This window comes from Mustela lutreola, chromosome 7, assembly GCF_030435805.1.
Source record: "Mustela lutreola isolate mMusLut2 chromosome 7, mMusLut2.pri, whole genome shotgun sequence".
In the NCBI taxonomy this organism is placed as follows: domain Eukaryota; kingdom Metazoa; phylum Chordata; class Mammalia; order Carnivora; family Mustelidae; genus Mustela; species Mustela lutreola.
Genome location: NC_081296.1, coordinates 5,196,576 through 5,220,704, shown reverse-complemented (window position 1 = coordinate 5,220,704; position 24,129 = coordinate 5,196,576). Strand labels below are relative to the sequence as shown.

Sequence of the window (24,129 nt, the reverse complement as noted above, 5' to 3'; positions counted from 1 at the left end):
TTAATGTGGTTATGTTATTGGTCTTTTTTTTTTTTTAATGGCTCCTAGGAACACCCACATGTCTCTTCGCTTGCCCATCACAAGCGTATTACTGTGATGTAATACACACAGAGACACGTGTTACTGTCCCCGAAACTGAGGCTCTGGATTAAATGACTTGCCCAAAACCACACAGTCACTACTGGGGGAAGCTGGGTCCAGAGTCTGGGACCCCCTAATTCCCCACTCACGGCTTCTTTACAACCCAGCAGCCCACCACATCCTCGGAAAAGGGTTTCCAAGCAGTCCTTTTGTTTACACCATTTTTCAAACCTTTATATGAAATGATAAGCCAACAAACAGAAACAGACCTCAGTGAGGACCTTTTTAAATTTATTTAGTTGGTTATAGAAGAGGAGGAAACCGAGACTGCCCTAGCCATGCACCCGCGGGGGATGGGACCCCACTAGCTCCCCAAGACTGGGGACACCTGCTCCCAGAGAAGCCTGTACTTAGCCAGAGCCCAGCTCTCCCCGCAGATGCCTGGGCATCTCAGCCTCCTGGACACCCCCACTGAGGTCTTTCAGGCCCTACTGGCCAAAAACTAAAGAGAACAAACCGAAGGTTGATGGAGGGAGGTGGGCAGGGGCTGAGCTAGATGGGGGACGGGCATTACGGACCGCACTCGTGATGAGCACTGGATGTCCTGTGTACGCGATGAGCCGCGAATCTACTCCTGGAACAAACCAGTCTTGCACTGGGAAGTTAACTAACCAGATGTGAGTAAAAATTAAAACAATAACAACAAACGTGCCCAGTACTGAACGCTCTAGGTGTCCACTCCGCCGAGCCCCCGAGCTGCCCGCTGCCGCAGCCCCCAGGTCACTGGCACCGACCTCCGGATCCCACCCGGGGGGGGCACTGCCCGAGGAGCCTTCCGCTGCCCGCCGCCGCCGCCCGCGCTGCAGGCCCCACCGCCTCCCCCACTCCCCGCGTCCCTCCTGCGCCCCCGCAGGTCATTCCTGGCCCTGCGACAGCCCTCTGGGCGCTCGGAGCCGAACTCCCCGCTCCCGCCGCCTCTGCCACCCGGCCGCCCACCCCGCCCCTCCTCGGCCGCGCGGGGCCCCTCCCAGGCCGGAGGCGGACCCCGCAGGTCTGCACCGCCCGCCCAGGACCGCCCCGCCCGGCTCGGCCGTCTCCCGCCCTGCCAATCTCGGGGCGGGGCGGGGCCCGCCTGCCCGCCGGGGCCAATCCGAGGCGCGAGGCGGGGCCGGAGCTGTGGCTCCGCCCCCGGGGCCGGGCGCCGCGGCCTCCCGGACCCAGACCCAGAGCCAACCTGGGCCACAGCACGGCCGGGCCGGGATCCCGTAACCGCGGGGACCGCTTGGCGCGATGGACCCGGCGCTGGCCGCGCAGATGAGCGAGGCGGTGGCGGAGAAGGTGCTCCAGTACCGGCGGGACGAGTCAGGATGGAAGATTTGCCGGGAAGCCGTGAGTGCGGAGCTGGGCAGGAAGGGGTCGCGTGCTCCCTGGGGCTGGGGTCTCCGAAGACCCCAGGCTCCTCCTCTTCCTGCCACCTTTCTGCTCTCCAGTACCCTGGAGCTGGATAGGGTGGGGGTAGATTCCACTGAGGGTCGATTCCTTAAAAAACCCTGGGCCTGTTTGCACCATGACCCTGGGAGATGCGGATCTGTCCCTTTCAGTGAGTGACTTGCCCCAGGTCACTTGGCCAGCAGCCGGTGGTTAGGCTCCAGAGCCTGCCCTCTTCCTGGCAGGAGCCTCTCCCCGTCCCCAGGAGGACGGCATGGGCATAGTTTTGCTTATGCGAGGCTTCTGATTCTTAACAAATAGAGGGAAATTGCTTGATGAGACAAATGGCATGGTGGCTTTTAGGAGTTTTGAAAATCACCCCAAGCTCTTGGAATCAGCCGGTTCAGAACCCCTGCTCCACCACGTTCTACGGAGGGAAAGCTTGGTTCCAGACCAGCCCCTGCCCTGCCGCACAGGAGTCGGTTGGCGTGGAGCAGCCAATCTCTTGAGGCTGCAGACTCCTCTTCTGTAGCACAGGGGACTGGGTCAGGTGACCTCCCAGAGCCTTTCTAGCTCTAAATTCTACGATTCTGTGCCTTTTGACAGAATGGAGTGTCAGTTTCCTGGAGGCCATCTGTGGAGTTTTCAGGGAACCTGTAAGTGCCTGGCTTGCCCAAGTTTGTGAGAGGGGCCACTCCCTTCTTGATGTCTCTGTGGGTTTGCTTCCTGAAATCAGGCAGATCTGCCCTAGCACCCTGGAATCCAGTTGTCGGTTATGGTCCAGAAAAGCCTCTGTTGTTAGGTGAATCCTTTCCAGCAGGCTGTATCTCACGAATGCTTAAGGTCCGCTCCGGCAGGTGTGAGGGAGGGAGGCCGGTTCACTCGCAGCCCCTGACCACAAGGCTGTCTCCAAAGAGCAGGGACAGGTGTGACGTCTAGTCCTTGCCTATGATCCCGGGATCAGAAGCTTGGGTGGATGCCCCAGCTCACGTTCCTTCTCATGCTCCAGGTACCGGGGAGAAGGCATGGTGAACGCGCCCCCAGAGAAGGTGTGGGACTGCATCAAGCCACTTCCTGGGACCCTTCGAGCCAAGTGGGATGAGAACGTGAGCAGCTTTGAAATTATCGAAAGCCTCACTGATGTAAGTCTTTCCAAGCATGGTTACTCTAGGGGGTCTGGGTCACCTTTGGGCAAGGGCAGCACCCCGCACGGCCCCGGTACCGCGGCAGACACGGGCTGCCCGCTGCTTGCCATGTTCAGGCCCGACCTTGGCCCGGGCGCAGGTGGGAAACTGTGTGACCAGATGGGGGGAGACGCCCTAAGCAGTCAGAGAAACAGCACTGGTCAAGGCCGGCGGCATGAACGTGCTCTGAGGTCACTAAAGCCTGGACTCGTCAGCTCGGGTTTGAAATGGTGCCCCTCGATGCGGCCGTGATAATGAGTCCAGAGCCGCAGAATGAGGACCTGCCTCGCCGGGTAGCCTCCCTGGATTACAGTTTCTCCGCTGGTGCCAGTGTATGTCATCCGAGCTCGAGCTGCCCGGGAAGAACTTTCTAGAATAATGGAAATGTTCTGTCAACTCTGTCTGCTACAGTAGCCCCTGGGCCCCATGGGGCCACAGAGCACTTGAAAGGTGTCTCGTTGGAGGAAACGAGTTGTTCGTTTTATTTACTTTTTATTACTCTCGGGGTAAATTTAAACAGACACGGGGAGCTAGTGGCTATCGTATTAGCGCAATTCTAGATGCTTCTGTCTGAAGAACAGTAAGCGTTAGGAACTTGCAGCGTGAAGAACCCAACTCGTTTGATTACAGAAGTTAGAAAGGGGGTGGGGAGTCGTAGCCAGAACTAATAATAAAGTTGCCCTGGGGGAAAGTTGCCAGTCCGATAGTTCTGAGGTGTGTAGACGTGATGCTCTCTTGCCTATTTACACAGATGGTGTTTTGAAACTTCAGGCCACAGTTCTGTGCTGGTCCATCTGGATGACCCAGGAGCTCTTGGCCTGGCCCAAAATTCACATTTGAGTTCATGGTCTAGAGTTTATATGGGTGTTTCCTGAAGGGTGGGGCACACACCCCTGAGATACAAGGTTGTTAGGCAAACCCTGACCTTGAATCATGCATGGTGACATCACTGGGATTCAGTTCTTTTCTAATTCCTCTCAGAGCTTGAAGGGGAGAGTTTCAGTTAGGTCCCTGTGACACCCATTTAACACTTGCTAATCTTTATAACAAAACCCGATGATTTCAGCCTCAGAATCAGAATCAGAAGCAACAATATAAAAATCCTATATTTTACAGATAAGTAGCTTCCTTTTAAAATAAATTTATCCAAGTTTATGAGAGGGAGTACATTTGGATAAAAATATTGTGAACAACAGCATAGGAGCCACCAGAGAGTAAAAAAAATTAGGAAGCCAGTAAATAAATAGACACCTATGCTTCAAGTTGGGAAACCAGGGGCTAGTGGCCTTTACAACAGAACACAGATGTGACAGAATGACTGGTTATGGAGTTTTCTTGAAGGTCACAGGGGCTGCATTTCTGTGGGCTGTTTAGACTTGGAAGTTGGGGGAGGTAAGGAAAAGGGAAGGCGTCCAAAAGGCCTTTCATAGCTGGGATCCTGGAGGCTTGGCTCCGACCAAGCTAAGGTTGTTTTAGCCTCTTACAAATAGTGGCGAGTGTCCTGGAGGAATGTCACACACACCCACCCAGGAGGGGCATGGGGGAGGTTGTGGGTGGTCAACTCAGGCTTTGTCCTCTGCTAGCCTTCTGCTCCCTCATCAGTGCCACAGGGTCTCTCTCTGAGCACCCTGGTTCTTCCTGGAAAGGCATGCCTGCTTCCCTGCCTGGGGCCTGCACGGACCCTTGGTCCTTGGCCCATGGCTGAGCCAGTGTGGGCCCAAAACAGCCCCCACGCCCTGCCCCCTCCCCCTTCCCTGCCTGACCCTGTCAATCCTGTCCTGCAAGTTTCCAAAAGTTTTGTGAGCATGCCCTCCAGCAGAGTTCCAAGAAATTCTCCATCATCCCCATAGGTCCACTTGATGCAGAACATTTCGTGAATGTCTAAAATTTTCATCATAAATTGCAAAGCAGAGCATATATATATATTTTTTTAAGATTTTTTTAATTTATTTGACAGACGAATGAGGGAGGGGGCATAGGCAGCGGGAGTGGGGGAGGGGGAAGCAGCTTCCTGCCAAGCAGGGAGCCCAGTGCGGGGCTGGGTCCCAGGACCCTGAGAACACTACCGGAATTGAAGGCAGATGCTGAACCCACTGAGCCACCCAGGCGGCCCTAGAAGCATGGCATTTTTACATGGATAAATCAGACAGTTTTAGGCAGAACAAGGACGTCCTTCTTCCCGACGCATCTGCGTGACAGGAGGTTTTATTTACTATCCTTTACTTTAAAAGTATGTTGACAAGAGGTGGGCCAGGAGTGAACGGTGTAGAAAGAATTCTTGAGACATGTTAGGCGCAGAAAGGCACTTATATGAAAGCCCAGGGACGGACGTGGGCACAGAGGTCTGCACTGGGAGTGGGAGGAGCCGGTGCTTCTCCAGTTAGAACTTGGGGCGGTGGGTAGAGAAAAAGGAAGGTTCCAGAAGGGTTTTCATAGGCTGGAGAAGACTTCCAAGACCCTGCAGGCCTGCCTAGCTGTGCTCAAGCTAAGGTTGCTTTTTGCCTCTAGCAAGGCAGTCCTGAGGTCCTGCAGGGGTATCTTTCCCGACTCAAGTATTTGTCATTCATCTGCAAGCTGTAAGGAAATTGAATTTTATCTACTTTCTTTTGTCTTTGTTCTCCTCATCACAACAGGAACACGTTTTCCTGAAACAAACATTTTATATTATTTTTTTTTTCTTGAACTCGTTTCTCCATGGCTTGCGGGCTACAGAATTTCACCCTAATATATTTATGCTTCAAAGACATCATCCTTCATTAATATGGCTATTAATTATATGTACATAATACATCTCCTGGGCTGCATGTTAGGAAGACTCTGGATTGAGATACGGTTGTAAGTTATTAAGACAGTACGATTGTATTACAGATGTGGGTGAAGCACTAGTATATGTAAAAAGTAATATATTTTACATCTCTTGAAGAGAGGAACGGGAGGCCTCTTCTCACGGGAATGCCCAGGCCCCTGGAAAGATAGGACTTCCTGCTAGGAAGGGAGAGGGGCGCCTGGCTGGTTCCAGTCGGTGGAGCCGGTGACTGGCTTCGGGGCTCCCTGAGTTCGAGCCCGCCATTGTTGGATGCAGAGGTGACTTAGAGATGAAGTCTTCAAAGAAAAAAGAGGAGGAGGAAGATGGAAGGACGGAGCCTTCGGTGGACGGGGCTGTGAAAAGAGGAAGACCCAGGCTGCCGGTGAGCTCAGGTTTCGGAGAAGGGGAGGCACAGCCAACCTGTGGTTCCTCCTTGCCAAGACGACGACAATGCGGAGAAGGAACCCTCCCTTGCAGACTGGTGTTGATCAGCCTGATTTTGAGCACTCCCAAATCCTGGAGTTCTGCGTCGGAGAGAGACGGCCGGCGGACAGCAGGAAGGATGAGACACAGATCCGTGCGCAACTTTTGGGATTTATCGCACGTTGCCGCCCTGCATGTTTCTTACCAATACTGTCCGTGCTCCTTCAGGAGGGATGGATCCTGCAGCAGGAATCAGGACGCGAAGCCAGCCGTTACTAATAAAAATACAGATAGATAGGTATCACTTCTGTCATTCCTGCTGCAAAATAGGAGAATTCATAAGTGTCAAAACTGCCTTGTTTCTAACAACAAGCTTTGGCCTTTAAAAAGATTAAGAGGGTGGACATGGGATCCTAACTGTGGCCGTGTTCAACTGGTGGAACCAGCGTCCGGACCTGTCCCTTTGGTGCCCTGGGGGACGTGGCCACCGGGACCGTGCCTGCTAGCAGGATTCTGGGTGGGCAGCGTGTGCTGTGCATTTGTTCCCAGCGGAAAGGGAGAGCCTGTGTGGGGGTGACCCTGTTCCAGGGCTGGTGTTTTTAGGAGGAACATAGGGAGGCCGCATCGTCTGGAAGTGGATTCCCAGTGCCCTCCTGAAGGCTCAGACCCTCAGGGCACAGGTGTCTCTGCCAAGACACTCTGTGCCTCAGTCTTCAAACCCAGTCCCTTAAAGGCAGCCCCTTCTTGCCTGCGCGCGGCCCCGGAGAGGTCCGTGCCATCCTGCAGCTGACCTGCTCTAATCCCCTGTGCCCCGGAGAGGGCGGCGGCCCGGCTGGAGAAGGGAAGGGTGGGGTAAAGCCTGGTTGGGTTTGGGGCGACCTTGACTTCAAAGCGGGAGGGTGGCCTGGTGGCGTATTCTGAGATTGGGGTGTGGATCAAAGGGGGCTCCCTCCAGGGCCGGCCCGGGGGGACCAGAAGGCTGCCCAGGCACAGCACTGAAGGAGGTTCTTGCTCTGAAGGCCGGACTCCCCAGACTCCCCGCTTCCCAGACGCCGGGTGTGGGGCAGGGCAGGGAGGCCTGTGGCCATAAGCGCGACCCTCTGTGCTTTGACAGACATTGTGCGTGAGCAGAACCACCAGCCCCTCGGCTGCCATGAAGCTCATCTCCCCCAGAGACTTCGTGGACTTGGTGCTCATGAAGACGTATGAGGACGGGACCCTCAGTTCCAATGGTGAGTGACAGCGAGACTGCCGCGGGGGACTCACAGCCTGGGTCCCCTGTTCTGCATAAATCCGGCCTCGGCAACTGGCAGGGGGATCACCCTGGGTCTCCTGTTCCACGTGCACCTGGCCTCGGCAGGTGCAGGGGCATCGCATGTCGTGGGGGGCCATGGCAAGGGAGCGCACAGGCCAGTCATTGTAGGTTGACGTCACAGACGTGGCCGGCATCCCTGGTCTTTCCCACTGAGGCTCGTGGTCTACACTGTCACTGCACAGGGTTGTGACCCTGTCCCCTCCCTCCTGCCCCTGCAGTGTCCCACTGCCTCCTAAAAGCCACAGCCCTGGCCGTTCATCCGGATCCTCTATGTGGGGACAGGTGGAGATGGGAGCCTCCCTCCCGCCCCCTGGCCTTACCCTGTGGAATGTTCTCGTCTCTGATGCCAGCAGGTTTGGGAAGCCGTGAACATGGGTGTGTGCATGTGTGGATTTGTGTGTGTGTGTGTGTACGCGGGACAGGTCCCAGGGCACTCGTGCTGACTCCTCGGGCTCCAGGTGGTGCGGTCTGCGTGCACAAGAGCTGAGGTCGTAGCTCACTTCCCATTTGGCTGTCTTCCAGCTATCAACGTGGAGCACCCGTTGTGTCCCCCGAAGCCTGGTTATGTGAGAGGGTTTAACCACCCCTGTGGCTGCTTCTGTGAGCCTGTGCCAGGGTAAGGATCCTCGGGGTTGAATGATGTGCCCAGACCTACGTGTAGCGAAACTGTGGACCTTCTGGGCCATGGGTGCGTTAATCACAGTTTGCGGTAAGACACCAGCCCGTGGGGAGCCCTGTTCTGGACACGTCGTGACGCAGTGCGCCCAAGCACTAGGGGAAGGCATAGTGGGAGGCCTTGCTCTTACTGTTTCCAGTGTGGGGCTCCCCTCCAGCCCCCTAAGGCAGGCTGGGCAAATGTCCCACGCAGGGCTTGTCTCCCTTCCATGAGTAGAAAAGCCACAGCCCAGAGCAGCCCGTGCTGGGTTCCCAGCCCGTGCCTGTGCTCACCTGCCCACCGTGTCCCACCCCAGGCCTCTGTTGTCCTGTGTGTGCGGCTGGGAGGAGGCTGCCGTTTGGAAGGTGCAGGCCCTCGGGCTCCCTGATGGGCAGGGGCCGTGCTGGGTGGGGTTCCCGAAGACGAATCTCGGTGTCCTGGCCTTGTCTGTCGGGGTGGGGGCTCCTCTGTGGCCTCGGGGCACAGCCCCCATGCCCCGCTCCCGACGCGTGACGCGGCTCTGCCCCTGTTTCCCTAGGGAGCCCAACAAGACCCACCTGGTCACGTTCTTCCAGACTGACCTCAGCGGCTACCTCCCGCAGAGCGTGGTGGACTCCTTCTTCCCCCGCAGCATGGCCGGGTTCTACACCAACCTGGAGAGAGCCGTGAAGACTTTGTACGACTGATGTTTGCACCTGCGAGCCGAGGACTCCCGGGCCTCACTGCAGAACCCTGATGCCGGGGTACCAGAGAGCTCCAAGGGCCAGTCTTCACTCTGTGGGACCTCCTTGGGGACAGCTCGTCTTGGCGGAGAAACCGGTGGGAGTGGCCCCCACCACCCCGCTCCCCTCTCCGGGCCGGCTTCGGGAAGTCGCTCCTTGGCCCTTGTTGGCCACAGACCCCAAGGAGTGCGCTCCGGTCTGAGGCCTGCGTATGCCAGTCGCCGCCAGAGGCCTCCTGCCCCCGCCGGATAGAAAGGACCCCCACTGACGCCGAAAGCCAGGCCCTGCTGCCTGGTTCGCACCTAGTGCCCTCCGACCTGATCACATGGCCCCAGGTTTTCCCCCCTTAAAAAAAAATAACAGCTTGGAAAATACTCTTTTAACAAATGAGCTGAGCGTTGGGGAAAAATACATTCGCTATTTCTTCTGGTTGTAGCTTCCATTTGACTCTGTCCTTTCTGCTCTTTTCCACTGAGTTAACTCCCGTGTCCCCAGTGGACCCCGGCAGCCAGCAGCGGCCCGGAGCCAGCTCTGCAGCCTTGGGGCTGGCGTCCTCCGTGCTCGAGCCACTCTGCTCTCCCCATGAAAGATGGGAGGGCAGGTCCCCTCCAGCGGCGCTGGCTGGAGTCCCCACTCTAGGCTCTGTTCTGAGATCGCTCAGGTCTGGCCTACTGTGTGGGTCGTCAGAACCGGGGAGCACGGCTTTGCCACCTGGAAGGGGCCTTGGCAGCCGCACCCCTCCCTGTCTCGGGTCAGGACCACACAGCCTGTCACAGTGCGCACTATCCCGTGTCTGACCCCAGTGTCCTCGAGTTACGGTGATGACAGTCCGCAGGAAGTTTTCAGAGTCCCCCCAGGGAAAGACAGCCCCGCTTTGTGCGTAGGACTCACTTCCCCACCTTCGAGTCCTGGGGCGTCTGTCTCTGGATGTGCTGAAGCACGAGCCAGCTTTGAAACAGGAGGGGTTCGGGAGCCCCCTTCTTACAGGTCCCGGTGGGACCGCAGACCTCATAGTCCTGTCATTGGGACCATCCCGCTGACTTACCGAGAAACTTTCATCAGTCTCTCGGATTCGTTAGATCGCATCCCTCGGTAAGTGCGTGGCAGGGCCTGACTCCGCCAGGCGACAGCTCAGGAGACCCTGGAAACCACCTCTGCCTCCCTGTCTAGCAGGATGGAGAGCCCGCTGCACCGCGGACCAGGGTCGCAGGGTCCTTCGGGGGGAGCCGTGCTGCCCAGGAGACTGAAAACGTGCCCCTGTCCCGGTGCCTGCCTCTCACTCAGAATTCCTTCTCCCGGTCAACGCCCTCACCAGCCCCTGCTGCTCCTCCTGTCTTGCAGGGACAGCGTGGGGACGGGAATAACAGTCCCCAGGTCGCCTGCTGCTTCAGGTCCCTGCAGATGAGATGGTGTACCGACTGGCTAGACGGGGCTTAAGGCGAGGAGCCAGGGCGCCCTGGGAGAGGCTCTGGGGTGGGTGCGGCGCCCACAGGGTGGGAGTGGGTCCCTGACGGTGAGCTGTGGCGCTTGCCGTATTTAGGGGTGACCGGAAGCCGTTCACTGAGGCGCTCTCCTCGGCCTCTGCTCCCTTCTCAAGACGTCGGCCAGGGACGGCCAAATCTCCCACGTAAATCCCAGCACCGTGACTTCAAACGGATGAGCGCTTTTGTGTCGAGACCTTGCTGGCTCCTCGACTGAAGACGCGTCCCCCACCCCCCAGCACCGAGACTGGAAACGACCAGTGGCGGCGTCCTGAGTGGGGAGGGCGGGACCTTCTGAAGCAGGAAGAGGGACTGGGAGGGCCACGGGCCCGCTGTGCCCTAGTCCAGAGATAAGCCTGCTGAGACTTGCCTTGCCGGGTGCCTTCTGTTCCCGGCCCGCGGCCAGCCCTGCGCTCATGTGCGTCCCCTGCTCCAGTCCCGATGGCAGGCCACTCCTTCCCTGGGCTGGTCCGCATGCCTGACCCGGCTACTCGCCCGGCAGTTGGTTGCCAGGAGATGGTGGGATCTGGGTGTGCCTCCCCGGCCAGCCCGGGGTGGGGGCAAAGGCAGGATCCCGTGGAGTGACCCGGGGAACTCGGGCACGTCTTCCCGTGCTGGGTCACAGTGATCTTCAGTGTCTGTTAAAGCTGAAGAGCCAGTCTGCCCGGTGTCTGAGACCTTGTCTCAGTGTGGGGCCGGGCAAAACTCACAGGGGAACACGCCAGGCAGCAGGCAGGACGCGACCGCTGTAAGCCCGCCGCTTCCTGGGATGAGGGGATGGGCCAGCTGGCGCCCACTGCGGTGACGTCGCACGCGGCGATGGCGTGAAGAGGACCCCCCGGTGAGACTCCTAGGAGTTCACTGCCAGGAAACAGTCTGCCTCCTCCAGACCCTGGAGAAGCCACCAGAGTCCACGGATGTGGCCCCAGTGCTCCTAGCCTGGGAGGAACTCGCTTGTGTGTTGTCCCCAGACTCCACCAGTCACGGGGCTGGGGCAGGGCTGGGGCGCTGCGGGGGCTGGTCGGCGGCTGCTGCTTGCTGCTAAGACGTCGGTCTGCCCTGAGCATGGCCGTCAGGCATTAAGAGATGAACAAAGCAAATATGTGCTGGTCCATACGGGCCCGTCGGTCTGTACTGAGTCACAGAAAAGAAGGACTTAGTCCCGGCCGCATCGTTCACCAGCCTGGACGGGCCACTTGCCGTCTCCAGGTCTTGGCCCCCTCATCAATTCAGTGGCCCAAAACCACGCCCCATAGACCCCCACTGTGAGTAGCAAAGACCATGACTGCTAACGCCAGCCCGGTACTCGGCCCGGGGTAGGTTGACGGTAGCAATTTCTAGTTTACCGTGTCATACGCGTGCTGGTCCATGCTGTCGGCACACCTGCCCATGCTTTGAGTCTCACCTGTACTCCCCTCGGCGTCCTGGCCCCACCACCCGGTTCCCCCAGGCCTTGGACCGTGTCTCCCACCCGACGACAACCAGCTTCGCAAGGGTTTTGTCTGGTAGATGGTGTTTCCCCCGTAGCCCAGCAGCGGCTGCCCTCGCCTCGCACCTGGGCCGGCTTCCTCGATAGGGTCCAGCGGAAGATGCCGTGGGGCTCCGAGGCAGGGTCAGAAGAGGACCCCCGAGCTGGCTCTTACTCTTGCCCCAGCCGCCATGTGTGAGGAAGCCCGGGCCCTGGGGCGAGCGTCCAGGCCGACCACTCCAGCTTGGGTCCCACCAAAAGACCACAGCAGACTGACTCTTGGGGGCAGTGATGGAGCAGCCTCCGAGCGGTCGGGCAGATGCCCAGGAGAGCAGCACAGCCCATCCCCACGCAGCAGAGGCCTGAGAAACGCAAATGCCGTATGCGGCGTGAATCATGCCACTGTTGGAGGACTCAGGAAGTCTGCCAAGCAGGACATGGGTTTCATACAAACCGGGACACAGCCGTTTTATTTATAGCACCACAGTATTTTCTTTACGCTCCCCGGTGTGACTCTGCCCTTTCCTTTCAGGACCGCGTGCTGGCTGGGTGACTTCCCGGAAGGTCAGGACCAGGACAGCGACACCAGGAAGCACATCTCTGCTGTCCCCGGTCCGGGCGGGGAGCAGCAGTGACCCTGAGAATTAGCGCTTGTGAGCAGCTCTGGGCTTGCCTACGGGTCTCCCGCCCCTGCGGTCCCCTTGGCCTGATGGCTTTTCCTCCTGATGACGATCGGGACGGGCCCATCGGGCAAGGTCTTGATGATGTTCCAGGCTTCAAACCGCGTGAGGCCCTGCATGGCCGTGCCAGCCAAGTGGAGGAGCTCGTCCCCTGGCTGGATCGTCTCGCTCTGCTCCGAGGCAGCCCCTGAGAGGCGGAGGAAGAAGATAACGGGTTGCATAGGTGACTGGGGAGCAAGGAGAGTCACCTCCCAGCGTCAGTCTCCCAGGAGCGGGACAGCTCGGGAGAGGACAGGGTGCCCGTCCCTCAGGAGCTTGGCGGTGGGCCTTTGATGGGGCATCTCATCCGACGGTGACCTCAAGGTGGGCAGGCCAGGCTCCAGCTCCATGGCCCTTGGGAGAGGTGTAGCCTGTATGTCCCCAGGGAAGGGAGGTTCCGGGCAGCCCCAAGCCCAGAGCCAGGTTGAGGAGAGTTTCTGGATCCCAGAGGCCAGGAGAAGACCCCTGCATCCGTGGGAGAGGACAGAATCGCGTACGGCCCCCGCTCTTTCAAAGGACTGTTGCTTTACTGTAACGGATTTCCCATCCGTTTGCCACCATGAGATTCAGAGATAGTGACTGAAAGCTAATAGTAATGAGAATTTAAAAACTGCTCAAGTCTTTGGGTTCCTTGTGCCCATCGGGTGTCCGACTAGCACTGCAGGAGGAGCACTCGTCCCTCTGCACCTGCCGGGAGCACGAGGACTCGGGTAGCCAGCCAGGCCTCAGAGCTGGTAGTCCGCCTTCAAACGCTAAGAACGTCTTTCCCAGAGTTGGAGTCAATGAGGATCCCCGGGGAGCCCCCGCCCGAGGGAGCTCCTCACACCCGGGTCCAGACACACCCCACAGCTCTGTGTGGACAAGGAGCCCCGGGCCCTGGGGGGGCAGCAGTCACTCAGCAAGTGAGAGGCTGAGCGGGGACCCGAAGCCGGGTCCCTCGACCCCTGCCCGGGGCTCTGCCCCAGCTCCTCGTCCTGCTGTTGGGGCTCTAGCCTGAAAAGCCCTGGGAGTGCAGGCCTCCCACGGCGGTCATGGGGAATCCTGAGTGACCCCCACATTTGGCCGGCTTGCATCTCAACCTACGGTGAACCAAACGTCAGCGTTTTGTATAAAAACGAGAGGTGATGGGTCCAGGAGTCGGGGGAGCCGAGCGAGGCTGAGTGTGTCCAAGTGGGAAGACCCTGCCCTTATTTTAAACTTTGATATTTTGTTCATTATGGATTTTGTTTAATTTTAATTCTTAGACCTAGTGCATTAAAACTGACTACTGTGGGTCTGGGGACCCCCTTCAGGGCCATGTCCTGGGCTGTGCCTCTCTGGCCTCACCGTAGTTCTGGGCCCTGTGCGGCTGAACCAAGCCCAGGGCTTCGTCACTTAGCAGGACCCAGCGAATGAGAAGGGGAAAGGGGCTGTCCCGAGGCGAGGAGAGAAGGTAGAAAAAGCAGAACTGAGTCCCTGAGTAGACTGCCTGACTCTAGAAGGGCACAGGGTTGTGGGAGACGAATGTGGCCCAAAGGTGCCCAGAAGCTTTGTGAGGGCCTGGCCCGACCCCCCCAACCGGAGAGAACACAAAGACACAGACGCACACCACACCTTTGAAAATCCGGTTCACGGTGAGAGGCTTGTCGCCGAGCAGGGAGCCCTTGCCGCCCTCCAGGCTGAAGCCCAGCCCCGCGGAGGTCTTCTCCAGCGTCACTGTGTGCACCGTGGTCTCTGCTGCAGGGGAAGCACAGGGACATTGTTAGGGACGTCCTCCGCTCCGGGCGCCCACGTGAGCCAAGGAAGGCTGCCTGCTCGCCTTGCACCCGTGCCCACGCACATATGAACACAGACACGTGCCCCCGGCAGTGTTCCAGGCAGGCCACGCATGATCGAGGAGCCTCAGCCGCGCTGGCCCCACGTGGCCAAAGGCGGTGCGACCCCCAGCGCCTCCCGCAAGCCTGGAGGCACTTACTGGAATCTGCGGAAACGTCACTGGCCTCAGAGGCTGCTGTCGTGGAGTCCAAGGAAGAGTTCAGGTCAGGCGTGGCCTCCAGAACCGGCTTCCTGGTGACGATCACAGCTTGCCTGGGGTCCCGAGCTTGGCGGAGGATGGCCAGGGCATCGCTGTGTGTGGCCCCTTTGAGGGACTTGCCGTTGATGGATAGAACCTCGTTGCCCTTCTGAATAGTTCCCTCCTGGGAGGCCAGCCCGTTGGGGAACACTCTGTGGACCTGCAGAAACCAACGGAAGTCAAGACCCCGGAACCAGCCGGCATCAGCTCCAGACGCGTGCTGGAAGAGGATCCAGACCAGGTGGTCAAACCCAGACACCCAGAGCAGAGATCCCCAGCGAGAGTGGTCAGACCCGTCCTCAGAACCCTTCCCAACACAGTGCCCTAGCCGGTCCCAGCAATCCCAGTAAACAACCCAGTTCAAATCTCTCGCCTTCCCTGCTCGGCAGCGCCTCCTGGAGTGTTTTCCCGAAGCACAGTTTCTGTGCCTCCTGCGCGATCCTTGCATAGGGAAAGGGCTCTAAGGTCTGGGTGCAACGGAAGGTCTGAAAAGGTCTCCAGTTGGTCAGAAGACGTATTAGAGACTCAGCAAAGCCAGTGTGCGCCGCACTCCTGGAGGAGCGCGCCGTGACCCCCGAAAGCCTTTCACAAACCATCCTTTTTTTCCGGGCACAGTTCTCAGGCCCCCGTCTTCCGCAGGATGATTTTTTGAGAAATGCTTTTCTGGGAAGTCTGGGCATTTTTAAAGCTCCTCCTGCAGAAATTCTGACCCAGAATTTCTATTTTGCTGAAAGGGGACCCCTCCCGGTCCCCTTTCTACCCAGTTCTACCGTGCACAGTGCGAAGGGACTGCGCGACGGTGTGCGGGATTGTCACTGAGACGTGCGACAGCATCGTGCAAACCAGGCTCTCAGCTTCTCTCCGTTATTTTGGTTTCCGAAAAATTCTGCGTCGCAGTCAGACGTGGCGAGGCTCTCCAGGCTCTGTAGGAGACCCAGGTACGAAGCAGAAGTTCTGGTAGGCATCTCCGTCCCCTGCCGGAGTCCCTCCTTGTCCACCCCGCTCCCTGAGTCAGGGGGAAGATGGTTGACACGAGCCAGTGAGTGTCCGGCACGGCCCTCGGTCAAGGACAGTGCTCAGCATTGGTTCTCTTGCAGTGACGACTCGGGAAAGGAAAGGACGTGTTCCCGCCCGGAGGGTGAGAGGAGTCTGGTGCCCGTGCCTGGCCGACGTGCATTGTCTGTTTGGTGTCCAGGGAGGCTGGCCAAAGGGGACGGAGACAGGTCACCCCTCAGGGCAGAACCCAGGATCCCAAGGGCTCTTCTCACAGGCCCGGCTCTCACTCCTCCTCAAACGGAAGGTCAACCGCACAGCCGGGGGCTCTTTGCAGTCCGGGACTGCGTGCCTCGGGACAGAAACAGGTCCTGGGTGGTTTTCGGTGCCTTTCTTATGGCAGAGAACCTGCTTCAGAGAAGGCAGTCACCACTCACGCGGGGGCGGTTGGAACAGCCGAGTCATCGGCCGGGAGGTGGGTGCTCCGTGCAGGCGGGTGGTGAGCTTGAGGGTCAGCCTCCGGCTGGGCAGGGGAATGCGTGTGCGCCGCACCAGGAGCCCCTGTGACAACGCAGCTGTCACGCGCAGGTGTCCGGTCCCGGCTGCGCAGCCTTCCGTGGAGGCCCCGAGACCATAAACCATCCCGGTCTAAATGTCCAGCCGCGAACAGCTTCCTCGTCTCCTTGTCCAGAGCAAGAGACGTTGGATAAAATCTGCTTCGAATTGTTGTTGTTGACTTGAAATTCGCACAACACGCAATGAGCCACTTCCAGGTGTACGATCCCGTGACATTCGCTGGGTTTGCTGTTTCTTAGAACGTCCCCTTTGACGTCGAGAAATCCTGGCCCAGTGGTCCCGCTGTGAGGCTGAGACACCTGGGAGTTTTTATTTATTTAGTCATTTATTTTGCGTTTCCACAAGTGATTCAGGTTCCCTCGCCACGTGCAGGTTGTCTGGGTTCCGCAGAGACCTGCTTGTTCAGTGAAGGATTGCGGTGAGGGTCGAATGTGCAGTCCCGTAGGGGACATCACTAAGCTCCTTATAAAGGGTGGGGTCCCCACAGCTCCCCTCTAGGACCCTGTCCGGCGGCCCGGCGCCAGCCGCTCGCTCGTCGGAGCCCCAGAGTGAGGCCCTTCCTGGCAGGTGTCCTCTCCGCTGGGGCCGTTGCCTCCAGCGCTCCTGCGCCCCCAGCCCCGGGCCACTCACCGTGATCACTTTGTTTTCTAGATCCGCTCCCCCTGCCAGGCTGAACCCCAGGCCGGCCCCTTCCTCCTTGTGCAAGACGGTGACGTGGATGTTGTCTAATTGCTGTGGAAGGAAACACATCTGTTAAGGACATGCACCAGGCCAGCCTGAACAATCTAAGAGCCACGTCAGGCTCACTCCGTCCCCGAGCCCAGCGTGGCCACAGGCCAAGTTCTAGCCTTTCTTCAAACCCCGTCCATCACCCGGACCGGGAGCACTGTGCTTTCTGGAGTCGTAGGAACTTGAGCAGGGAAAAGGCGTGTATAAAGTAACAGGTACCCCTCTTTCCCTCTCCTGGCTGCCCCACCCCACACCCACAATGGGTTTGGACAGGGCCGGGTGCTGCTAAGTTGGCTGGAAACCCAGCCCTTTGGGGAACACAGCTCTGCCATTTTGGTGTGGAGCGAGGCCAGCCAGGGGGCTGCGGGGACGGCCAGAGGTCAGGACTGGTCTGCACAAGTTGGCTCTGCTCCTGCCCTCTTCCTCCTCCTCACGGGGCACCGCCGCACGTGGAGGAGCTCAGCCAGGTCCCAGCCACAGCCCACGCGGGCGCCCGGGCACACACACGTGCCTGCAAGAGCACACACACACACATGGCTTCCCGCTGTGGGCTCACAGGAGCTGAAAAAACCCCTCTGACCGTCATCTGAAATCACAGATACTCTGGTCTTGACCTGAGGCCTCAAGCTCAAATGCGTAGTGACAGGGGAGGGGGCGTCGCAGGCAGATCATTAAAGGAGCAAACCAGACAGACTGAAGAGTTGCAGGGTGAAGGGAACCACTGAGAACCAGGGAGCCCGTCTCCCCTGCACCCTAGCCACACAGACCCAGGGCTACCCGGCCACCCCCTTTCAATGAGGAGAGAAGCCCGACCACCAGGTATCAATTCAGCTCTTTAGAATGTAATAGTTCAACAATCCCCACAAAGACCAAATTCAACACCCTGGCGGGCCCATGTGGCTCTCGGGCCATCACTTAGCCCCTCGGTGCTAGGGATGACCCTGTGCCAAAGGATTCCCTTGCTCGGACACCACGAGAGCTCCTGGTGTGCAGCTGATCTGTGATGCCTGTTGGGAGTCCCCGAGACCCAGAGGGATGGGAGCACTGCTCCACCCACCTCTATCATCCCAGCACTGGCCCAAATCTCCCCACTTTGACCCAAGTATCAGGTCACCTGCCCTTGCCCAGCACAAAAGCAAGTGGCCTCCCAGGGACAGGGACACCCTAGACAAGACAGCTCTTTGTTTTTGACCCGTCATTCTGTGTGAACGAAGCCCTGGGGGACGGTGGTCCCGGGGTCCGGGAGACAAGTGAGTCGCCGCGCAGGGTGTCTTGTGTTGGCCGGGCTGTGCCAACGCCCTTGACCTTGGGAATTTCAGCTACGAGGCCTCCTTAATGCTTTCACCCCGGTCTGGACGATTCTGGGGGCAGAAAGCCCTTGCCGATCCAGGACGACCCAGGAGGGCCACGCCCGTGGGCCGGTGCTCGCCTGCTCACCCGGGCTGAGCCGCCACTTCCCCTCCCCCCATCCAGGGGGTGTGCCCAGAAGCAGATGGGAAGTGGGACTTTCACAATGACTTGAGTGAAATGGGGGGCCCCTTGCAAGCCCTGGGAGCTGTCCCTTCCCCCCGTGCAGGGGAAGTCTCCGGCGTGAGAGCGCGCGAGCCAGGCCGCTTACAACGGCGCGTTTCCGTTAACACAAGCTGGTCCCTGGACGTGCACGCCCGGCCGGCGGCCCGTGGGACAGGAACAGGGCACAGAACGTGGAGAAAGAAAACTCGCACCCCACCTTTCTCATTTCCAGAATGGCTGGAAAGATGCAATAAGCCGGAGGTTTTTAAAAGCACTTTCTGAGCTGCCAAGCATCCTTCGAGGGCGGGTCTTACTGTGGGCCAGTGAGGCAATGTCCTTCTCCCGTGGGGGCAGGGGGACCCGCCCAGGGCCACTTCTGCACCCGCTCTGGCCACGACTTGGAACACGGCCATGGTCACTCTAAGCGCTCGCCAAGGAAGCCTACCTTCAACGTCGCTTCATCCAGAACCTTCACTTCCTCAATGAGCTTCTTTAACTCCTCGGAGCTCAGCAGGGAGATGACCGACTGGCCAGGCTGAGGGGAGCCGTGGTCCCAGCTTTCAGCTTCCGTGGGCTCACCGAGGCCCTCTGTGTACTCTCTCAGCTCTGAAAGGCTTTCAGGGGGAAACAGCACAGGGTACGATCAGAATATTACAGACGCTTGCGGTCACCGCATCACCTTCTGTTCCAGGCACGGGGCTGGGCACCCACGCGCATTCCGTCATTTGATGGAGTAAGTCTGAGTGGACACCAGCGTCCCACCACTGAAGCATCAGGACTGTGGGCGTGCGGAGGGCGAGCCCTGCTCTGTGCTCACGTGGCTGCGGAGGGCCCCGTCCGGGGGTCACGGTCACAGGTCGTGGCGTGTCGGACTCCGGGTCGGGGTGTGCAATGTCAGCACCTCACCCCGGAGGACAGTGGGGTGGACGACCGGCACCAACGCCAGGGTCGGACCGCGGCCACAGCGCCTCGCACACACTCACCCCTGCGCTCCTTCACAGCAGCCGTCAGCACCCGTGAATCCCCCGCTGTTAGCACCTAATAACTACAAGCGGCACCACACAGCCGGCGACTGCCCTTTCTTTCCCTTTGGAACTTATTGGGATATTCTGTAGCCGGTTTTTAAAAAATTTTTTTCAGCTACACCTTGTTTTTGCAGGAAACTGTGGTTTCAGCGAGAAGCTATTTCCCCGCCCTCCAGCCGGCAGAGCTCCGATGCGAGCAGGTGCAGCCATCCCGGGGCAGAGCCCACTGGAACGGTGAGCCTCGCCGTCACGACCAGAGCACAGCTGCTCCACCAGAGAGAGCCGGCCCCCGGCCACCCCCACATCAGCCCGGCTCCCAGGAGCTACCCGTGCGGTGTCCAGCTCTGGAGACCCTGCCCTACATGCGTGCTTGGGGCTCAGGCGGGCTCTCTCCCGGGCTGTGTGCTGGGGCTGGGACATGGAACTGAGGGTCAGCGGGTCTCAGACAGGTCTCGGCAGTCTGAGAGTAAGAGCTAAAGCTCGGACATGCAGGGTGGTCCTAATTCGAGGCAGGACCTCGCCCCCCAGCAGGAGCCCCGGGGGACTGTGGGGAGTCCCCCGGTTTTTGGACCAGGTCCTGCCCACCTCCTAATCTCAGCTGAAGGGCAAATCCCTCAGCTGAGAGTGAGGAAACCGCACACGGTCCCAGACGTCCTAACGCCCAGTCCAGGGACCGGAAGTCACGTACAGAGTACGTGTGGATTCCTTCGGGGGTGATGGAAAAAACAGGGAGAGGGTCGTCCCCTCCGGATTCCAGTCGGGTCTTCCTGAGCAGGAGCGGGACATGTCAGATGTGCATTCATTCCAACCCCTCATGGACAGCTCACCGGGGACCACCAGCACAGCCCCGTTCCCCACCCCTCCCAGACCAGGGGTCGGGAAAAAGTCCTCCTTCCTACGGAGGATGTAACGCACATGCACGTGCCCGGGGAAGAACAGGTAGAACCACCCTTTCGGGTACCCGAGACATCGTAAATAAAGTTATGCCCAGTTACGAAAGAGAAGACGAGAAAGAACGGGAAGACCGACAGGACGCTGCGGGAGGTCCCGGACACACTCACTTGAGGGAGAAGCCCGTGTCCGAGGCAGGGGTTTCTGCAGAGCTGTTGGCGGCTGGGGTGTCCCCGGCCGACGACGCAGGAGAACCCCCTTCCTTGGGGCTGCAGGGCATCTGGCCCCAGGAGACGGAAGACGGAAGACACAGCAGGGACTTCATGACCGCCGACGACACTTGGCTGCTGATGGAGTAGAGCTTGCTGGTCTTCTCATCCAGCGGCTTCACCTCCCAGGACTGGGTCCGGGACAGGGGGAAGCTCCGCGCCCGCTGGCCCGGCATCTTGACGATGGGGCCCTGGGGCTCCTCCGTCTGTGCGGACAGCAATCTCGAGAGAGGGTCGGGGTCACGGAGGGGGGTTTTCTGAATGGACTGCCGTCCGGACAGAGGGGACGCTGACACACCAGGCTCATTGTTCTCGGAGGAGCTGGGGGACCCCCGCGACGGCGGCTCTCGCTCTGGTGGCTGTAGCTCGACGGTGGGGGGAGCTCCTCGCCCCGAGCGGCCGGGACCCTGTCCGCCCTCTTGTTCCCCCGGAGCTTGTGCTGCTTCCCCCCAGGAGGCCTGCAGGCTCTGTCTCTGGGCTCCTCTGCTAGGCAGTGGAGAGGAGCCAAAGGCCTCAAAGGAGCTGATCCTCTGTTTGATGGAGGAGGAGAAGGTCCGAGTGGGGGGCCCCGGGCGCTCCCGGGGAGCCGGGGTCGGCTGGGCGGGGGAGGCTGTGTCGGGCAGCCGCCTCGGCTCCTGGGCACGCGTCCTCAAACTTTTCAAACTTTGGCGAAACCAGGCGGGCTTGGGGGCCACTGGGGGGCCCTTCTTCACAGTGCCGCCGTCCGCCAACTTGTAAGCTTTGGGAGCACCGCCGGCGGCCTCCGGCTTGGACGGCGTCCCATCAGGGTGGCCCCGTACCCCGACTTCTTCACCCAGACCGACGCTGGGCGGCAGAGGCACGTGGCCGTGGTTCTCGCTCATGATGGGGCTGAACAGGTTTTTGATGCAGTCGGAAATTCGAACCCAGGGGTCTTCGACGGTGCTATCAAGGCTGTAGTCCATCCGAGCCTGCCTCTTAAGGAGAGGGTGCTTCACGGCGAAGGCTGGGGCCCCTGGGGAGCACAAACAAGACCAAGGCCGAGCGTTACACCTCCGTCCTATTTTCAGAGCTAAATAGCAAGGAGCCTTCTGCAGGAGAGCAGCTCTGGTTGGGGGAGCAGCTGCCCCCGCCCCGGTACCGTTCCCTGATGGCAGGGCCAGCAACAAGCACCACAGAACCACAGTCAGCTTCTCCACGCTTCAGAGCTGGAAGGATCTGCAGAGATGGTCTGGCTCCTTCTCTGGCCCTTCTCAGTTGGGCAACATTAAGGGCTCCCCTCTCAGCGACAGCCCCGTCTCCTGACTCTGCCTGCTTCCCGCTGCACTACAGCAGCCTGCCCATAGTCGTGCAAATTTAAAAGCCAAAGCAATGTTCTTACCCTTCCAAACTCATAAGCCAAAGGACACAGAAGGGCGGCCGTATTTGCTTTGGACCACTCGTGCCATTAAACAGCACTGGGGACGAGCGTGCCTTCCGGTGGGGACGAGCGTGCCTTCCGGTGGGGACCCCTAGCTCTCCTCGCTCCTTAACCCACTTCTCACTGCTCAGCACCTTACGTCATCTGTGCACCCCCGCCCCCACCCTGGAAAGGTGGGGAGACTCCCTGACCCGGGGACAGAGGGAGGCCGGCCCCCCAAGCACCAGCCAGCAAAGACGCCAAGTGGACGTGTGACCGTCCTGTGGCCCCCGGGTCCGATCTGGCCCCAGATGCAGAACGTGTTGCTCTGGATTTGTGTTCTAGGGGCTGCGTGGTCCCCGGAAGCAGCCCAGCGAGAGGAGTGCTGACCCCTGCTATCCCAGTCTCGGTGCGGGGCTTCTAGGGAAGCCTCAGGGAACCAGAGCTGCTCTGCACAAGCCAGAAATCTGCGGGGGGACTGGATTCCAGGCTTAGCCAGTGGGCCCAGGCCTCTCAGCCCCGCTCTGCCTCTGTCCACTGCTCTGCTGCAAGGAGCCGTCCGGAAGCTCCGCGGTCAGAGTCAGCAAGCCCTTTGCTCACAGGCGTGAGGCACTCTTAGAGCTGAGCACCGAGGTGTTCTGTCCTGTGTTCCTCAACTGGGGTGGCGAGGGGGAGGGAGCATGGAGGAGGGGAGCCCGCTGCAGTGGGACACCTGCTCAGGAGAGATGAGCCAGGTGTAACCCACTCCCAACCTGCTCAGGAGAGATGAGCCAGGTGTAACCCACTCCCAACCTGCTCAGGAGAGATAAGCCAGGTGTAACCCACTCCCGACCTGCTCAGGAGACATGAGCCAGGTGTAACCCACTCCTGACCTGCTCAGGAGACATGAGCCAGGTGTAACCCACTCCCGACCCTCCGGGAGCCGCTCCTGTGCTCTCCACGGAGCGTTTCTCCAACAGGCGTGCAGTTTGCAGCCACCGCTGGGAGCACCTCGACGGCCCAAACGGGTTTGTGCGTTCTCTGTCCCACGGTCCCTCCCTCTCTCGGCACCTAGCCCGAACCCCAGAGGGCCAGCATTCAACACAGGTTGGGGTGACATGTGACTTTCCACACCCCACTAGTGAGCGACAGAGGCTCAGGAGAGCAAAGGAGGTGACCTGAGGGGTCAGAGCCAGGGGTCCCACAGGGGTCCTCCCGACCCCGAGTCCTATGCCCTGACCCCACACCCAGCCGGGGGCATGGCCACCCTCCCGGTCACAGCGCCCGCCAGGCTGCTGCCTCAGCTGGAGGCCCATAGGACGCCACATGCGAGAGGGCGTCCCGCTCTGTCCCGCGGCTGACTGTCCTGACCGAGCCCCTCCGCGGCATCGCCGGTTGGACCATGGGGTCCTGCCCCCCCGGGCACGTCAGGGCTCCTGCCCGTTCATCAGCCTGTGTCCAGCTGCCCCGTTGGGCACAGCCTCCATCCCCGGCGCCAACACACGTCCTTGCCTCGGTCCTGGACCTTAACCCAGAAGGTCCTTCCTGCCTTTGGGAAGCCGGAGCTGAGAGCCTACCTGGGCTGCCTCCTCTCCTCCCGGGCTCTGCCTCCGAGGAGGGTGCCGTGGGCGGGCCGGCCTCAGGCCCCGGGCCGCAGGCAGGGGCGCAGGGGACTCTCCCTGCTGTGTCTTCCTGCGGCAGCGTCGGTGGCAGCCGCTCTCTGGCTTCCTGTGGTGTAAACAGGAAGGGAGACCACGTGAAAACGGTGGCCTGCTGCAGTGAGAGGCCGGGCACACGCAGGCTGGCACCGGAGAGCCCGCGCCCCACTGCTCCCCCGACGGGCTCTCCGGCAGCCCTGTACACTGGCCCCTTCCTCCCAAGGGCTGTCCACTCCCCAGAGGCCCAGGGTGCCCCACGGCTTCCAGAGCTCCTCCTGGCCAGGCGTAAAGTCCCTGGGTGCAATGAGACAGGGACCAGGAGCTCTGGGTGTGGACGGTAGCTGCCTCCAGGTGAAGCTCTGGCCTGGGAAGGGGGTAACAGCAGGCTCCTGGTCTTAATGAACGTAAGGTTTGGACACTCGGAGCCATATGCGTGTCCGTCACTTCCCGCACGGCTCTCCGTCACAAGCGTGCTTCGAGGACACCAGGCCCTCAGGACCTGCGTCCCAGCGGCCCTCTCCGCACCTGCCGTGGCCAGGTCAGTCCCTGGCAGGCGTGTTTCTCCCCACCAAACCCGGGATGCAGTCTTAGGCTCCTTCCTGACGGGCTCGGACCAGCCGGAGCAGCCCCAAGCACCCGTCTCCAGCTGGCCTGGGGTTTGCAGTCCCACAGCACACACCAGAGGCCGCCGGGGCCCTGAGGAAGCGGACAGGTGAACGAAGCTTCCTAGAGAGATGTTTTCTGTCTGGTTCTTGAGCAAAGAGTGAGAATGTCCCAGGCAGAG

General features: G+C 59.8%; 2 protein-coding genes across 5 annotated transcripts in view; one reads left to right on the top strand and one right to left on the bottom strand.

Moving 5' to 3' along the window:
• Window positions 1-1,288: 1,288 nt before the first annotated feature.
• On the top strand, window positions 1,289-9,054 carry STARD5 (StAR related lipid transfer domain containing 5). The gene is made up of 6 exons (XM_059179846.1): window positions 1,289-1,470; window positions 2,116-2,165; window positions 2,519-2,651; window positions 7,037-7,154; window positions 7,760-7,853; window positions 8,431-9,054. The coding sequence occupies exons 1-6, from the start codon at window positions 1,372-1,374 to the stop codon at window positions 8,576-8,578; spliced, it is 642 nt and encodes a 213-aa protein (XP_059035829.1). The 5' UTR covers window positions 1,289-1,371; the 3' UTR covers window positions 8,579-9,054.
• A 2,951-nt stretch (window positions 9,055-12,005) lies between these two features.
• The window catches only part of IL16 (interleukin 16), a 99,176-nt gene continuing 87,052 nt past the window's right edge, over window positions 12,006-24,129 (bottom strand). For all 4 annotated transcript variants that reach the window (XM_059179840.1, XM_059179841.1, XM_059179842.1 and 1 more), the window contains exons 13-19: window positions 23,265-23,415; window positions 20,232-21,324; window positions 18,591-18,759; window positions 16,535-16,636; window positions 14,237-14,495; window positions 13,876-13,998; window positions 12,006-12,430 (exon numbers count right to left, since the gene is read on the bottom strand). In XM_059179840.1, the coding sequence (XP_059035823.1) occupies window positions 12,237-12,430; window positions 13,876-13,998; window positions 14,237-14,495; window positions 16,535-16,636; window positions 18,591-18,759; window positions 20,232-21,324; window positions 23,265-23,415 (2,091 nt within the window). In that variant the 3' untranslated portion in view covers window positions 12,006-12,236. The remainder of the gene's footprint in view (window positions 12,431-13,875; window positions 13,999-14,236; window positions 14,496-16,534; window positions 16,637-18,590; window positions 18,760-20,231; window positions 21,325-23,264; window positions 23,416-24,129) is intronic.

Bases quoted from the DNA above. Each gene is read 5' to 3' on its own strand.
- STARD5 (XM_059179846.1), top strand. From the start codon at position 1,372: ATGGACCCGGCGCTGGCCGCGCAGATGAGCGAGGCGGTGGCGGAGAAG. The intron at 2,652-7,036 runs GTAAGTCTTTCC...GTGCTTTGACAG, and splicing joins TTATCGAAAGCCTCACTGAT to ACATTGTGCGTGAGCAGAAC. The intron at 7,155-7,759 runs GTGAGTGACAGC...GCTGTCTTCCAG, and splicing joins CGGGACCCTCAGTTCCAATG to CTATCAACGTGGAGCACCCG.